This window comes from Gymnoscopelus braueri (assembly GCF_963280865.1).
Source record: "Gymnoscopelus braueri genome assembly, chromosome: 8".
Taxonomy (NCBI): Eukaryota; Metazoa; Chordata; class Actinopteri; order Myctophiformes; family Myctophidae; genus Gymnoscopelus; species Gymnoscopelus braueri.
In genome coordinates, this window is record NC_137609.1 from 11,992,558 (window position 1) to 12,009,951 (window position 17,394).

Sequence of the window (17,394 nt, forward strand, 5' to 3'; positions counted from 1 at the left end):
GTGGCACTCGGTGCTGCGCGATGAGCTTGTATACTGTATCTGCTGTTTTTGAATAGCCAAAGTATAAAAGGTTAAAGCGGTTCAAATGATTGTGATGCTATTTTAAGAAATTTTGCTGGGTACCCCCCTAAGGACCCCTGGGGGTCCCCGGACCCCACTTTGAGAACCAATGGGTTAGACTGCACTCAATTAGACTGGTGGTGCACAAACTCTGGGTGTGGGGAAACAAACTCGAGTTGTGGGAAATATAAAGGTCTAAACGACACTTTAAAAGTGTTTATTTATGTTCTCCATGGCTAAATAATTACTTTATGCAGATGTTTTTGCTGGGTTTATTGGACAGTTGTAAATGGCAGGTGTTGCATATAAAGTTGCTTTCTCAATTTCAGAAATCATGACAAATGACTTTGCATGGAAATCATCAAAAAGAAGGCATTTTTGTGCTGAATCTGATCGTACTGAATCAGAATCTAGACCCATCAAGACAATTTACAGATTACAGCTTTAAGAAGAGGATTCCTACAGTATGCTCCTGTCTCCACATCTTCACTTGTAAGATTCACCAGCCTCCCACTTTTCACTGCTGACAGTGATTCTAAGTTCCACAATGTATCTATTTTTTGGGTCATTTAGATTCTGTCAATTGATACAGTTACAAGACAAGTTGATACATACAAGACAAACATCAGCAGATAGTGAATTATGTTACAATTGTTTTGATCTGTTTATAGCGTGTTTATACAAGACGGACCTAAGGTGACTGGTGACTGATCTAATTCAACGCATGGTTATTCATTCCAGTTGTCTTTAAACAGGCATTTGATGAAAGGAGTTAAATAGGACATCCACTCCAGCTGTGTCAAGATAAGATAAGATAAAATCTATATCAACGTGAGAGGGCCCCATCCTTTGATTCTTCCTAGTACCTGGTTTGTTTCTTAGTGATGCTACGAGCGTAGACTCAGAGGTCACATGACCAGGTGACACACGAGGGGGTGAGGAGCGGAACACAGTGTGTATGATGATCTCCATTGATCTGTTTGTCCTGTTGTTATTTTCCGTGAGTGGTGGGTTACTCTCTGACCTACTTTTTACATGTGTTCCCTTTACCCATTCAATCCGGGGAACGCATGTACTGTGTCATTTTCGATTTTTAGCTATAACCGTTATTTTACACTTTGGGCTATTCAAAAATAGCAGATATACAAGCTCATAGCGCGGCACTGAATGCTGCACTACGAGCTTGTAGATCTGCTATTTTTTTTTGAAAAAGCGTGACATTTTTAATATACCGTAATTTTCGCACTATAAGCCGCACCTGAATATAAGCCGCAGCAGCTAAATTGAATGATTTGTACATATATAAGCCGCACTGGACTATAAGCCGCGGGTGTAAAATCCATAGATTTAGGAGGTCCCCTAGTGGCCGTTAGCTGTAAAAATCCATAGATAAGCCGCACCGTTATATAAGCCGCAGGGTCGAAAAATGGGGAAAAAGTCGTGGCTTATAGTCCGAAATTTACGGTATATGTTTTATAAAGTGAGATTTTTGAACTTAAATCTTTGCTTCTGGGGATTCTACAAATGTCTTCTAAATCCCAAATTCTCAAACTCTTTTCATGTCAAGGACCACCCAAAATGATATGTATTTGTCCGCGGACCCCCCCCCCCCCCCCATCTCAAAATATTTTGTTCCAGGGACCCCCAGAAGCAAAGATTTGAGTTAAAAAATGTATATATATATTCAAAGATTTGCACACATTTTCACAATTTCTTTTTCAAGAATAGCAGATCTACAAGCTCATAGCACGTCACTCGGTGCCGCGCTATGAGCTTGTAGATCTGCTATTTTTGAATAGCCCAAGAGATCTTAAGTGACACAGATGCGTTCCCGGATTGAATGGGTTAAAGTAATGCCCTTCAACACACCTTTTTGCATGATCACGTGGCTTTGTGCACTGCAAATTGTCTAGTATTAGTAAAAAGTTGGTTTATTAATGACTCGTGGCTTGGAGGCTAAAGTGAAATTGGCTAACAAGTTTTAAATTAGCTCAAATGTAGTAGACTTGGGTAATGGTCAACTTTCAACACGTCCTTGCAATTTATGTTGAAAATAATACTATAATAATACTGTCTAAAATAATATAACGGTGAGAAACAAATAGAATTGTTGTCATATTTTATACTTTGGCTATTCAAAAATAGCAGATGTACAATGTCATAGCACGGCATGAGCTCCTAACGCGGTGCGAGCGAAAGTTTCGGAGAACTCAGACCTAATGACACAGTTTGTCTGTTTGCATTTCACCTTCGATTCCTGTTTGTGTGTGCGCGTGTGCGTGTGCGTGTGCGTGTGTGTGTGTGTGTGTGTGTGTGTGTTTTTCCTTGTTTAGTCAGTCCGGAATTTTGTCCTGGGCCAAAATCTCTGCTAAAGGACAAGGTAAGGTAATATGCTCATTCCTTTGGGGATATCATTTTCCCATCCCATGAGTGTGACTGTGACATAAGAGAAAAATGGTCCCTGCAACCCTAGCTACTTCTTTGATGTAATGGATCAGTTAATATGCATATTAAGTACCTTACTCTAGTTGCATTAGTTAGTAACTCATGGTCCAATACTGACATTTTGTATTGCACGAAACGTGTGGCCCTTGTCCCCCTTGTGTATAGAATAATGTTCAGTAATCGTGAACATTCTATAATGGTGAAAATGAAATTCAAAAGCGATTTCAATTCATAATTAAGTCAAATGCAATCATGCAGTATGGTTATCATACCTTAGTGGCATAGGTCGGGTGCAATGTTCTGTTACTTCATGTCACGTGTATTGCACTCAAACCGGGAAAGTATCTGTGTAACCACTTTATCCATATTTTAAACTTTGGCTATTCAAGCAGGTATACAAGCTCATAGCGCAGCACTGAGCGCTATGAGCTTGTAGATCTGCTATTTTTGAAAAATCTTGAAAAGCAAATTATGATTTTATTTTATTTTATTTTAAAGCGAATATTTTTAAATAAAAAAAAATAATTTTAAACTCAAATCTTTGCTTCTGGGGGGTCCCTGGAACAAAATATTTTGAGATGAGGGTCCGCGACCAAATACATATCATTTTGGGTGGTCCTTGACATGAAAACGGTTGAGCACCACCGATCAACATTTTGTTCAGTTCTCTGAAACGTTTTTTCAGAGAACAGTTAGGACTTAGAAGACATTTATAGATGCGTTCCCGGATCGAACGGGTTAACTAAAATGATTCCGATTAAGCACATGAACTTACTCAGCCTTGGCGTTGAAGACGTGCGTGGCCCACCCGTCCATGAAGCCCGGGCTTCGTGTGAACCACAGCACAACCAGCAGCAGAAACAGGGCCAGGACGTTGAGCTCTGCGTAGCACATGGGGCCCAGGCGGCGGTATTCTGTTCTGATCACTTCGTATGCTGCTTGTTCTTTCTCCGATCGGACCGCCCCGCAGGCCCACGTACGCTGCAGACTGGAGGACAGAAGAAAGACACAATATCAGGGTTGTGGAGGCATTGATTTCAACATGATGGCTTATTCAGTTCAGCTTAGTTCAATTCAATTCAACCAGTTAAGTCACCACAACATAGATACAATAATAATAAATAATTTGATTAGACTAGACAGTCTGAAATAGTAGTGCATGACGTAGTTCATTACTAATTACTGACTGTCAACGTTTATGCAGTCACAGAGACAGTCCCATTCCTTCACTTTGCCCCACCTAGTCACTCTCTCCTCGAGTCTCCTGTCATTGCAGATTTGGCTGCTCCTACATAATGGCCCTGCCTGTTTACCTGACTTACGATTGTGCCTGCTATCGCTGAGATTGTGAAACCTGTTACGAACTCTGCCTACTTTCTCAGCTCCCGTTTTTTGCTGTAGATCTGTTGCCGTACTCACTTGAAGCCAATATAGAGGAACTGCAGCCAGAACCAAGCTAGGATCAGCATCATCAGCATGGTGGGGAAAGCAAAGGCAAACCAGGAGGCGAAGTTGATGACGTCACCGTTCTGTGGGAAGAGTCTGTGTGGAAGCGCGAGACAGACAGTGCGTGAGGACGAGTGGAACAATTTTTTGAAAAAAATCTAAAACTTTTTTTTTCAAGATTTTTCAAAAATAGCAGATCTACAAGTTCATAGCGCGGCACTCGGTGCCGCGCAATGAACTTGTATATCTGCTATTTTTGAATAGCCAAAGAAATCTAAAGTGACATAGATGCGTTCCAGGTCTTAATGGGTTAAAGGAAAAACAATGTTTTTTCATTCACTTGAAAACTCATTCTAAGACATGAAAGTAGACGATAATCACTGTGATCTGCAGTGAATAGTATTGTTGGGTTTCAGTGTCTTGGTGAATGACTCAATGGGACACATTGGACATCGCAGTGGGATCGAGTCTGTGATCTCTCAATTACAGGATGGTCTCTGAAACCCACCTCGAAACTTACGGATCTCTCAACCTCATACGTTTATACTAAGAATACATTCTTAAGCTGTTAAATGTCTTATCCCTGTGTGTATTTTATCATTCGTTGCTGTCGGGCAGAAACCAGCTAACTCAATTCTTCAACTTTGATTTTTTTTCATGAATCACACCCTTTACGTCTGTGTGTTGGTTAAAAAAATATTGAAGCAATGAAAAGTATTAAAAAGCGCTCTGACAAAACCAGCTAACTCCATTGGATCCTCAAACTTTTCCACCCCCCTTTTTCACCAAAGGGGGGTGGGGTTAGCTGTTTTTTCTGACTCCAGGCTCCACCCCCTTTTGACCTCCAACCTCATTGTGAGCTTGGAGGTCCATTCAGCTGTTCTTATCAATGATGAACAAAACCTCCTAACTCCACTTTTTGTTTTGTTTTTTAATTTCCTGAAAATTTTACATTTTGGAGTTAGCTGGTTTCTGCCCGACAGCAGAGATATGTATAAATACGTGCATGTGTGTACATAGACATGTACATGTGTGGTAGTACTCACTGGCTCATTTGCCCTATGAGGACCAGGTTGGGTCCGGTGCCTGTGAGAGTGGCGATCCCTCCGATGCTGGCGGCGTAACACACACACAGCAGGAGGCCCTTGCACATCCTCTTCCTCTCCTCCTCTACCTCATCCTCCTCCCCCCCGCAGAGCTCTTCAAGTTCCATCTGACACCTCAGAGCTGCCATGGGCAGAACCACTGCACAACCAGGGGAGAAATGCATTACACAGAATGTCTTGGGACTCTAGTTGATTACTGGACTGGGTTAAATTGGGTTAAAATAACGTTTTTTCTTGAATTGGTTAAAGCCAAAGAACAGAGATGATGATGATGATTTTCACATTTTCTGTGATAATGTCTTGACATTTTCTGTGATAATTTCTTTAATCTTTTCTATTCTAAGCTGATATATACTCTACTAATTACAAACAACTTGTTTGATTAGATACAATCCAGGACTAATTTGAGTGAATAAAACATTAATTTAACCAATCTATATGTTAGAGTATGTTAATACAATATAACTAGCACATCTGCAGGGGTTGGAGAGGTGGTATTCCTACTTTTCCCTTGAGACACCTACTGGTTGACACTGTCAAAGTTATTTGAAGCAGACACTACACTGGTTTGGACTAGATGTGCCACCATTAAGGACATCCTTGCAATTACCTGTCTCCATCGGGAGAGAGAGACAATGTCAAATGAATTTCAAGTACAGTATATAACTTCTTTCAGCAACTGCTTATGCCAAACCCCTGTATCTAGACATCACTGTGAATTTGTGCTAGCAAAGCTAATCTACCAGAAGTATACTGGAGCAATAAAGCTAACCCTGTGGGATAGCTTGGGAATTGCTGTTAGTGTTCTTCTCTACCAGGTATTTAATTCCACTCACCTGCTGATCTAGGTCTTAAGGTGCAGTAAGTGATTTTTGTTCAAATAAGTGTTAAACTTCTCTATATTCTGATAGCAATCATTGCTATAGAATGTTTGTTCAGTAACAGGGGTCTCCCTCTGTCTCTCCCCCTCTGTCTCTTTAGTAAACAGAAATGCATTTTCAAGTCAGGATACCAATGTTATCCAATCAAGATAAGAGAGAGAACTCATAGAGGATAAAAAAGTGAAATTGGAAGTGATGACAATAATAAATGAGCAGAAATGTTTAAACACTGTCAAATTGAAGCTGTTAATGGGTACTCTTTCCTTAAAGAGATGGAGAGACAGGGAGATCCCAGTTATTGAACACTCTACAGCAATGATTACTATCTGAATATAGCTTTGACGACAAAAAAAGGTTTTGTTTATAATCAAAAAATACCCCTTACACTACCTTTAATTATTCCCTGAATGAAAACCAGCAGCAGTTTGGATCCACAGGATCAGAGTTATGAACAGCTGGTATGGACTCACCATTCCCACTGTCACGCTTGCTGTTGGGACTGTCTGAGGGAGGTTTGTCTTGGGGTGCTGGCATGGCCTGGAAGGTTACTCTGCCCCAGCTGTCCGGGTGACCCTCTGAGCCAATTGTGTCCTGTTGGGTCTCAATGCCTTGTAGGTAAGTGTCTTTCTCCTGGCTGTCCTGTTGTGTGTCCTGTTGTGTTTCAGCATTCACACCTGGGCAAAATAATTGAAACGTTGCTGATGAAAATGATGATAAAACTCATGCCTTATCACATGTGTCCGTCCGTCCGTCCACCTTCAACTACTTAATGGGTTCCAGCTCCAGCCACTGTATCCGGGGGGATCCCTAGCCGTTCCAAGGCCAGTATGGGGATATAATCCCCCCATCTGGTCCTTGGTCTGCCCCACGGCCTCCTCACAGTGAGACGTGCCCATAGCACCTCCCAAGGGAGATGCCCAGGAAGCATCCCTACAAGATGCCCAAACCACCTTAACCGGCTCCTTTCCACATGAAGGAGCAGTCGCTCTACTCCGAGTCTCTCCCAGGTAACTAAACTCCTCACCCTAAGGGAGATGTCAGCTACCAGCCCGAGAATACTAATTTTCTTGTATCTGCAATCTTGTTCTTTTGGTCATGACCCCATACTTCATGACCATAGGTCAGAGTATAGGAACGAAGATTGGCCGTTATATCAAGGGCTTTGCCTTCTGGCTCAGCTGTCTTTTCATCACAACAGTGCGGTACAGCGAACACAATACCGCTCCTGCTGCTCTGTTTCTCCGGCTGATCTCCCGCTCCATCCTCCTCTCACTCATGAACACAACACCCATTAAACACATACACGTGTTAACAAGAAAGCCTAACTTTGGTATTCTGGTGTTAGTGCCATTTACTGCCCGTTCAGCTGTACAAAACGCATAATAATAGACTATTATGCACATGTTCACCATTCACTTGAGTGAGGTGGAGAGTGAACATTACAATGATCTGACAATACAATGCTTTGAACACCATCAACTCCCATATCCTCCTGACTGTCCTTTAACATAGGCATACCGTTTTCTATAATCCTTGGTGCGGTGTACTCCTGGCCAGCACTCCCGTCTTGGAGGTTGACAGTGCTTTTCCTCTGATCGTCCTGGTATGGGACCGCACCATTCTTCTGGCTCCTGCTCCTGCTTTGGGAATCTTCGGACTGGTTGAGCTGGTCGAGGACAGCCTGGACGATGGGGACCATCATGGCGGTGGTGGCCGTGTTGCTGATCCACATGGACAGGAAGGCGGTCACTCCCATAAATCCCAACATTAACCTGAGAGACGGTAGCACGATGGAATATAATAGTTGGCTATTTGCCGTGCAGGCTCCTTTCGTCTAGGTCAGTGGTTCTCAACCAGTGGTCCTTGGGGGGTAATAGCTTTAGCTATTAAAAAATAGCAGATATACAAGCTCATAGCACGGCACCGAGTGCCACGCTATGAGCTTGTATTATCTGCTATATCGATTTAGGGGTCCGCAGCATGAAAAAGGTTGAAAACCACTGGTCCAGGTCCACCAATTTAGGCATTTAGCACACGCTCTTATCTGTCACAACTTATAAAAAGTAAAGTTGGAGGATCGAGGAATCATTAACATTTGCCAGCAATAACAGGTGTAAGTGATTACTCACAGGGCAGGCCGGACGCCCACGATGAGCAGTACCCTGAGGGCAATACGCTTGTGAAGGTTCCAGTGTTCCACAGCCACTGCCACCATCAGACCACCCACAAACAGCATGTTAGTGTCCTTCAGGTACTGCATACACACCTGATTGATACACATACACACACACACACACACACACACACACACACACATGCACATGCACACACACGCACACACACACATTAGTTATGTCTCTGACTAAGTGATTTACAAAACAGTAGACATTAGAGATAATAAAATGTGATGCGGCTCCCTCTCTATCTGAAAGGTAAATAACATTCACCCAGCATTGTGAAAAAGTCTAATGAGGTCAAAACTTGGGCAGTACGTAGAACAACTTTGTTGTTAGACCAACAAGTTTTGGCTTGTGGCAATCATCAGGGTCATCATGAGACACATAAGAACAACACATTTAAAACACATTTTAAGGCCTATAAAGTTGCAAAAACAGGCACAAAACGATGCAGGAAAAAACGAGTACACGCATTTGTTAAAGGTAGGGTAAGTGATTTTCTTTGGTTAAAATAAGTGTTAAATAGCTCTATATTCTGATAGTACTCATTGCTATAGAGTGTTTGTTCAGTAAAAGGAGTCTCCTTGTCTCTCCAGCTCTTTATAAAACAGAAAATGCATTTTCGTTTCAGTTTCAGTTTCATTTCCAATTTTATTCAATCAGGATATAGATTAAACAAGTGAAATTGGAAGTGATGACACTAAGAAATGAGCACACAAAATTGGAACTGGAACACTATAAAAATGAGGCTTAAAAATTGGTACTTTCTCCTGATTGGCTGAGATTTTGACACCTAACGGCTAACGGAAAATGTTTTTTCTGTTTATTAAAGAGCTGGAGAGACGGGGAGACTCCTGTTACTGAACAAACACTCTATAGCAATGATTACTATCAGAATATAGTGCTTTAACCTTTTAACAACATACTTTTTGTTTTAACCCAAACATATCACTTACCCTACCTTTAACTGCAGGCGGGATTATTACAACTTCTTATCAGGCTGGCCCAATATCTCTTTCGAGGCTCTCCAGCCGGTCCAAATGCTGCTGTGCATGTACTGTACTGTACTGACAAGAACTAGGACAAGAGATAATATTCGCTTATCTGCACTGGTTCCCTGTAAAATCCAGAATATAAATGTTCACCACTAATGGTCTGGCACCATCATACCAGAAGAGCTCATTGTACCCCGGTTGCCCCACTAGAACAGTGGTTCTCAACCAGTGGTCCGGGGGGGTTCCAGGGGTCCCCAGTTAAAGGTGTTAATTTTCACCCCTTTATCCATATTGTATCCACCTGTTTCCGCGGGAATTTACTGGAGCAAAAATCCTGTGTGGGAAACATCCTGCGGGGGGACCGGAAGTAGGAAATAGCGGCTCAGTGTGTTTACATTTGCCAGCAGAACGTAGCTGTACTGCGGCGAACGGGCCTTTTGCATGTAGTTGAAGCGCAAGGGGGCGGGGGGGCGGTGCATGGGGAGAGAGTCAGCGCACTGAAGTCAAGGCACACTACAGACTACTGTGTTGTTGACAGACAACGGATGCACGCTGCGAACGAGCTACGTTCTGCTGGCAAATGTAAACACACTGAGCCGCTATTTCCTACTTCCGGTCCCCCCGCAGGATGTTTCCCACACAGGATTTTTGCTCCAGTAAATTCCCGCGGAAACAGGTGGATACGTTGGCTATTCAAATATAGCAGATATACAAGCTCACAGCGCGTCACTATGTGCCGCGATGCGAGCTTGTAGATCTGCTATTTTTGAACATTTTCAAAAAGTGTTTGAAGAATTTTGTGGAATTTAGCATTTTTGAACACAAATCTTCTCTTCTGGGGGTCCCTGGCCCAAAACGTTTTCAGATGGGGGGTTTGCGGCCAAATGTATATCAATTTAGGGGTCCTTGGCATGAAAAAGGTTGAAACCCATTGCACTAGAACACTGCACTCCCAGAATGCAGGCGTACTTGTGGTTCCTAGAATGTCCCAAAGCAGAATGTGAGGCAGCGCCTTCAACTATCACGCTCCTTTTCTGTGGAACCTTCTCAAAACGTTTGATCCAGGAGGCAGACACCCACCTCTATGTTTAAAACTTTCCTTTTTGATAAAGCTTATAGTTAGGGCTGGCTCAGCCGTGCCCTGGACTAGCCCTTAGTTATGCTGCCATACAGGCTTAGACTGCAGACCGTTATTATCGTTGCTATTGTTATTTGCTTGACCACAAACGCTAAGAATGCTATTTAGATAGCATGTTGTTTAGACAGATGCTAGTTGTAATGTTTGCCTGGTATCCTAGTTCCTTTGAAGCACTAAATTGCATCTTTGCACTCTACTCACCGCATGTGTCTAATTACCCTGTCGTTTGTTGACAAGGGTTCGTGCCACTTGGGTTTATTCTTTTAAAAGTTATGGTAACTCTTTAAAGATTTCTTGTCCTCGATGGTCTTAGTTTTGGGTTGAAAATAAGGTGTGGCTTAGATTTGGAGGAGTTTTTGTTTTCTACACTTTAGATGCCACACACACTTGAGGTCAGTGTAGAGAGAGAGAGGAAACCAAACCAAGGCTGAGAGAGGAGAGACAAGGGTCGGATTTGAACTTGGGTCCCTCTTGGAACTTGGGCTTCTTGTGAGCGCAAGAACTTGGGTCCTTGCGCTCACAAGAAGCATTATGGTCTGTGCACTAACTGGCTGAGCCACCAGGCGCCCCCTTTTGTTACATTTATATTGAGAAATTGTATTGTTAAGAGCGCAGGCCTGCACAGTTACCATTTAGAAACGGTAAAAACTCTAATAGAGTTGGTTGAACTCTATTAGAGGTTGAACTATAGAGTTCAACCAGAGTGATGAAAAAAATCATCAGCTTGCAAGAAAATGCATTTTGTGTGATTCATTCTTGTTCTTGGAAACAGATAATCTCTCAAGACAGATTCAGAGGGCGCTGTTTTTTCCTTTTGTTTGACCATGGGTTGTGGGTTCCCAGATTGGGAAACAGATGACCTGGGTGGGGGCAGCACTCTCCCTCTCCCTTAGCTGTCACCAGAGGCCCTCCCTTTGTACTCTCAGTGAGTACAGGCTGAACTGAGCAGGTACGTACTAGATGTGAATGTTTTAATGTGATAAGAGGTTTGTTTGTCATCTCCTCAACAAATGACGCCGATTTAATCAAGCCTCAATTGGCCCAGCCTATCTTATCACATGACACAATTTCATGCTGTAATAAGTCATAATAATTACATTATGACATATTGTATGTGTTGTTACTAGTCAACTTACGTGGCTAAAATAAATTAGGGCTAAGAGTGGGGTGCCTGACCTTGCCAAGAACTCTCAACACAAAAATTTGAGGAAATACAACTTGAATAAGAATAAAACAAGTATAACCTGAAAGGCTGAATCCACAGAAAATGAAATAAGTGCAGTATTTCTCAACCACCGGATCAGGATCTAAAAGTGAGTCACAGTCAAAGAACCTTCATAGAGGAATATCCCTATTTTTGAAGTATTGGTCAATTCAGAAACATACAAAGGTCTCAGTGTAAAAAACATGCTTTGTTATGATCATATATATTATTTGCTGTAGTTTGTGTTTTTGTGAGTAAGGAGGAATCTTACATGTTTGGACTCCATGACTCCCAGCAGAGGGAAGAGAACAGTGGGCAGGATCGCTGTCACAGCCAGCGGCAGCACCTCTGTACACCAATACACTGCCATCAGGGCAATTACATAGGCACAGCTAGCCTCCTGCAACACACACACACATGCACACGGAAAAAATTACAATTACATACATGGTTCATACTAGATAGATGTACTGTTTTTCCTAAGAAACCTTCAGACAGTCAGGGGTCCATGGATCCTATTGCAGAGCGCCACAGTGATTATGGGAACGGTGTATAGACAATGACAGAGACCGTTCTTTCTGAAAACATGGGATCTCATGGAATGTTTTTACTTTTATTCACTGACCTGCCGACTACAACAATAAACCCTAGTTCCACTGGAGTGTAGCTACTCGTACGAGATACTACAAAGACACCTGCTGTGCGTGCACCCAGACGCTCAACACATTGAATGAGTGGATTCTGCATTTCATTGTACCTTTTAAAAAATATTATCCAGGACTATAGATTCACAGACCCAGATACGACACAGATCGATTTCCAGTCATGTGTGTTTGAGATGTAGGCTATACTGTAGGTAGGTATGTATAGGCCTGCTGTGAGCGGAGGAGATTCCCCATTTGTGGTTTTAGTTTGCCTACCCAATGATTTGGCTAAGACAACAAAGGGGTCGAGGACGGGGTCAGCATTGTGTCACGTGAAAATGAAATCCCCCACTGGAGACGAAGGAATTTCACCCCATCCCGTGTCACACAAGGTCTTGACCCCAAAACACACTGAATAGTGGAGAGTATAGCATAATTGGGGCATAATAGCATAATCTCAACACGCGCACACACACGCACACACACACACACACACAACACACAACTGTCAGATGTTCAAACATTTATTTTGGATTTAGGCTCAATTAAAATATTCAATTGCCCAATTGACTAGCTATAAACTGTAGCTGCGATTGTGACAGAAAACCCCAAGACATGTTGAGTTGTTTCAATGTTGAGCGCTTTACACTGAACCTCAGAGCACATGAACTCATTCAATCACCAATAAGTCATAACAAAGGGAGAAAAAAGGCTTATTCCCCTGGTAGTTAAGAATAAAATTAAAAAAATACACACACACTGTCTCACACACCGAAAGGCTGCAATTAGAGGTAAATGAATGAACTTGTGAACAGCTAAGTAACTAAGTACATGTACTCAAGTACTGTAGGCTACTTAAGTACAATTTTGAGGTATTTTTGCTTTCTTCAGTATCTACACATTTCAATACTTTTGTTTTACTTCTACTCTCAGAGGCAAATTATATAATTAAATTGTACTCCAATACAATTATTATAAAAACTTTAGTTACTAGTTAATTTGTAGATTTTGATAATTATTACAAAACATTAACCACCTCTTCAGCCATATACATTTCGGCCATTTGAAAATAGCCGATCTACAAGCTCACAATGAATTGCCATGTGATGCATTGTGAGCTTGTAGATCTGCTATTTTCAAAATATTTTTTATACATTTGAAAAGTTGTGAAATGGGACATTCATTCTGCATAATGAGTACTTCTACTTTTGGTAGGCTACTTTTAAATACAGTTTGATACCAATACTTTTGTACTTCTACTCCAGCAAATGTTTAATTCCGGACTTTTTAAATTGCAACAGATTTCTACATGGCAGTAGGCCTATTGATACTTTTACTTAAAGTAAAAAACTTTTCAGTGACCACCACGGACTTGTAAATTAAAATCAAATCGCATGTTACACCAAAAAATGCATAATAATCTTCCTCTATACCTTGGTGCCAACGAGGATCGGCAGCGGCAGCAGGATGAGCGGGGTGCAGAGGAGGATCAGCCCATTCTTCAGTCTCCAGGCTGCCCGCAGGGAGGAGAACACCTTCTGGAGGAGAGGTAAGAGCGCCATGGGGTTTGTCTGATGACCGGCGTCTGGATCACACTATGGATTCACGATCGCCGCGTTGACAGTTGTGTGTGAGTGAGTGAGTGAAGTAGACTATAGTGTGTGATGGGGGTGTGATCTGTGATGTCTGACCGTCTCCAACCGTGTTAATACTAGGACGTTGCGTGACCAATGTACTTCTGTCTCTCTCTTTCACTGTGTGTAGCAGCCTCTCTTGTCCTGTCTGTCTGTCTCTTCCCCATACTTAAGTAGGCCTATAGGCCTACCCCCTCTCTACTCCTATCTGCCGCCCCCTCCCAAACAATCCAGTAGGCTAAAATACTACTATTCATTATTCTGTCTTGTCTTGACCATGGTCTTGACCCATTTGTGGGTCGCAGCAGACACATTTTGTATGGGTCACGAGTAAATAAATATCTCTAAATGTTTTAGTTTGCTATACATTTTGTTTTTAATTATTATTTCAAAACATGAAAACAGCCCATTCACTAGTTTCTCTTTTGGGTCTACTCTCGAGCTAAAACGTTTTGGAGCCCTTTGTTCTATTCTACTAACGTTTGTCTTTTCATTGCACGATTTGCATCCCATCTCCCTCCCCCTCAGTCTACAGTGGAGTGGTTACACTTTTCCTGTCATACTTTAAATATTAACCTCTGTCCCTTGGAGAGAGTTTATCTAAACTCTTACTAAGGTAAACATTTTTGAAGGGAAATTATATTCCACTTTTACGCAGAGACAACATCACCTTTTCATTGATTAAACTTGAATTCTCCCCATTATGTCATCTTTTAAATCCACTTATTTACTTTATGCAGGCAATCAGGTGCTTGATGTGCACCTCTCATGCTCAAACGTACATGCCACGGTTGGAAGTTCAAAAGGCTTACAAAAAGGAAATCTACTTTAATGCAGCCCAATTTTTCTTTTTTTAACTGTTATAAAATATTGTTCAATAGTTACTGTATAGTGTTCTATATCCAGAATATTCATATACAAACACTCAGAGACAGGACTGCCTTTTACTCTCCTTACTTGCCAGGTTCTAATAATCATCTAACACCTGTGTGCATTTAATCACATACACTTGTGTGTTAATCACATACACCTGTGTCCAAATACAATAAGTGGCACATGGACACTACAGTTACTTTATGTTCATTCTCCTTAATTGAATTGGCATTCTTGGACTAGATTTATTAGGAAAGTTCAATAAAATAAAAAACATGGCAAAATGGTGCTTTATAATATTAGTAGTGGGGGATTTCATTTTCACGTGACACCATGCTGACCTCGTCCTCGACCCCTTTGTTGTCTTAGCCAAATCATTGGGTAGGCAAACTAAAACCACAAATGGGGAATCTGCGCTCACAGAGGCCTATACATACCTACCTATATAGCCTACATCTCAAACACACGTGATTGGAAATCGATCTGTGTCGTTGGGTCTGTGAATCTATAGTCCTGGATAATATGTTTTAAAAGGTTCAATGAGGTCACAAGAGGTCTTGTCTGTTTGGAGGTTGTCCAAAAATGTCAACATCATCCACTAATGGATGGATTAGTTAAGGACCAGGCCAATGGGTCCGGTACCCAAAGGCCCTTGACTACCAGGGGCCCACATTTACTTAAATGTACAAAATATACATATATAGTATTTACAATAAATTTATATTTGTATATGTTAATGCTCAAATATGTGGGCTCCTCGGCCTACAAACATATATTTGTATTTTTTGCATACAAATAAATATCATGGAAATACTGTAGGTCAGGGGCCTTCAATGTTTTTCAGGCCAAGGACCCCCTAGCTAAGAGAGAGAGATGAAGCAGGGACCCCCACTACATATTGTATAGAATTGTGTGGCCGGTTCAACTTTTAGTTTGACAGTATATCATCAGTGTATGTAGTAAACTTGACCTTTCACTCTAGTCTGATTTTTTTCCCTTCTACACCAAACCTCTATGCCGAAAATAGCCGATCTACAAGCTCAGCGCGAGGCGTTGTGAGCTTGTAGATCTGCTATTCTTGGCACAAAGATTTGGTGGCCCCCTTATACTAACTTATTACCTTAACTTAAGTATACTACTTATTCTGACTCTGAAGACCCCCTAGGGGTGCCGGACCCCCTGTTGAAGACCCCTGCTGTAGGTCATAGGCTGTGTAAACCATAGATATACAAACCTAGATACCTCATTGGCCTCTGCAGTTCGTTAGAGCGACCTGTATCGTGGCCACCATATTAGAGGGGGCACGCTGCCACTCAAAGTGACTCCTGGCCAATCACAGCGCGTTGACTACTGGCCAATCACAGCACGTCTAACTGACTAGTTGCTGCGCGGCTGCCTCTTAAAACACATTAACTGCCAGAGGTATTTTCATATTTTTTTTGCCAGTGCCAGAGTTTTTCATTGAAAAAAAAAAAGTACTCAGGAGCCGAAATACAGAATTTTTAAGTTTTAAGTTAACAAGGAAGTGGATAGGAGTCTAGATCTTTGACTAATCATATCTCCTTGGATTTCTTTTTTTTTTTTTTTTTTTCACTTCACGTAGATCTACGCGATTGGCACGTGGCGGCTTTAAATAGGTTCGCGTAGATCTACGTGATTGGCAGTGAATCAGTTAGAGGGTAAAGGGCCCGGTTACAAAAAGACCCGCCCCCACCTGCCTCTGATTGGCCTACCGAACGCCCCCTTCTGTGACGTACGCGGAAGCTTGCCCCCTCCAGTAGTATACCTTTATATGTCTATGGTGTAAACCCTGTTTGATAATGACGACAGGTGCTTCCCTGACTCGAGTCAATGAAGTAACACACCTCTTCAACTCTCTAGCGCCGCCTTACCCCTTATCCCTAAACTTCTTTGCCATTTTTTACTATTTAAAAAAACATGTTCAAATAGTTCAAATAGCCAATCTACAAGCTCACAACGTGTCGATGTATATCGGCTAGTTGAACTATTTTAAAATGTTTCTAAAAATAGAAAAAAATGGCTAATAGTTGTAGGGATAAGGGGTAAGGCCCAAGATATAGCGCCAAATATGTGATATCGTACAGAAAGAAATATTTTCTTTTTTCAGAATGTTTTTGTTTTTGTAGTTAAATAGCCGCACGACTCCGCACGGAGACAGACAGACAGACAGACAGACAGACAGACAGACAGACAGACAGACAGACAGACAGACAGACAGACAGACAGACAGACAGACGGAAGCAAAGTCTCTGCCATGTCAGTTGGTTGTGATGCCTCCTTGACAGCTAGGTCAACCAATGGGACTACTGTATAGCTTGGGATCCCATTGCCAGGATGGACAGCCACGTCGTGGTGCCACACACGTGGAAAAAGTGCCATTTTCTAGTTTGAATGTTTCATTTTAGGCTTATATTAGTGATTACAATTGTCAGGCATTAAAACATAAACAAACTAAAACAGTAAATCATCAATATCAACACAAATTAATTATTTGAGCATGACATCTGTTAAAAACATAGACAAAACATGTTTTAATACAATGTAATAATACAATAAAACAGTTAAAGCAAACAGAATAAAAGATAATACTTAACTATGAATTTTAATTGTGAATGCAGTAACATCAATCATGTTGTCAGCATTAAAGGCTAATTGAACAGATTTTCAAGCTATAACAATGTGATGCGTTGGAGTACAAATTCAATTTCCAAATCCTAGAGACCTACTGTAGACAGAAAATGCCTGTTCACAAATATTGCAAGCAGCTAAA

General features: G+C 41.6%; 1 protein-coding gene across 1 annotated transcript in view; it reads right to left on the reverse strand.

Moving 5' to 3' along the window:
- slc13a5a (solute carrier family 13 member 5a) overlaps nucleotides 1-13,658 on the reverse strand; it is a gene marked incomplete at both ends in the record, with an annotated part of 30,016 nt that extends 16,358 nt beyond the window's left edge. Inside the window, 8 exons of the mRNA XM_080435943.1 lie at nucleotides 3,281-3,493; nucleotides 3,925-4,047; nucleotides 4,998-5,196; nucleotides 6,409-6,612; nucleotides 7,457-7,710; nucleotides 8,068-8,204; nucleotides 11,685-11,852; nucleotides 13,530-13,658. Of these exons, the coding sequence (XP_080292069.1) occupies nucleotides 3,281-3,493; nucleotides 3,925-4,047; nucleotides 4,998-5,196; nucleotides 6,409-6,612; nucleotides 7,457-7,710; nucleotides 8,068-8,204; nucleotides 11,685-11,852; nucleotides 13,530-13,658 (1,427 nt within the window). The remainder of the gene's footprint in view (nucleotides 1-3,280; nucleotides 3,494-3,924; nucleotides 4,048-4,997; nucleotides 5,197-6,408; nucleotides 6,613-7,456; nucleotides 7,711-8,067; nucleotides 8,205-11,684; nucleotides 11,853-13,529) is intronic.
- Nucleotides 13,659-17,394: the final 3,736 nt, after the last annotated feature.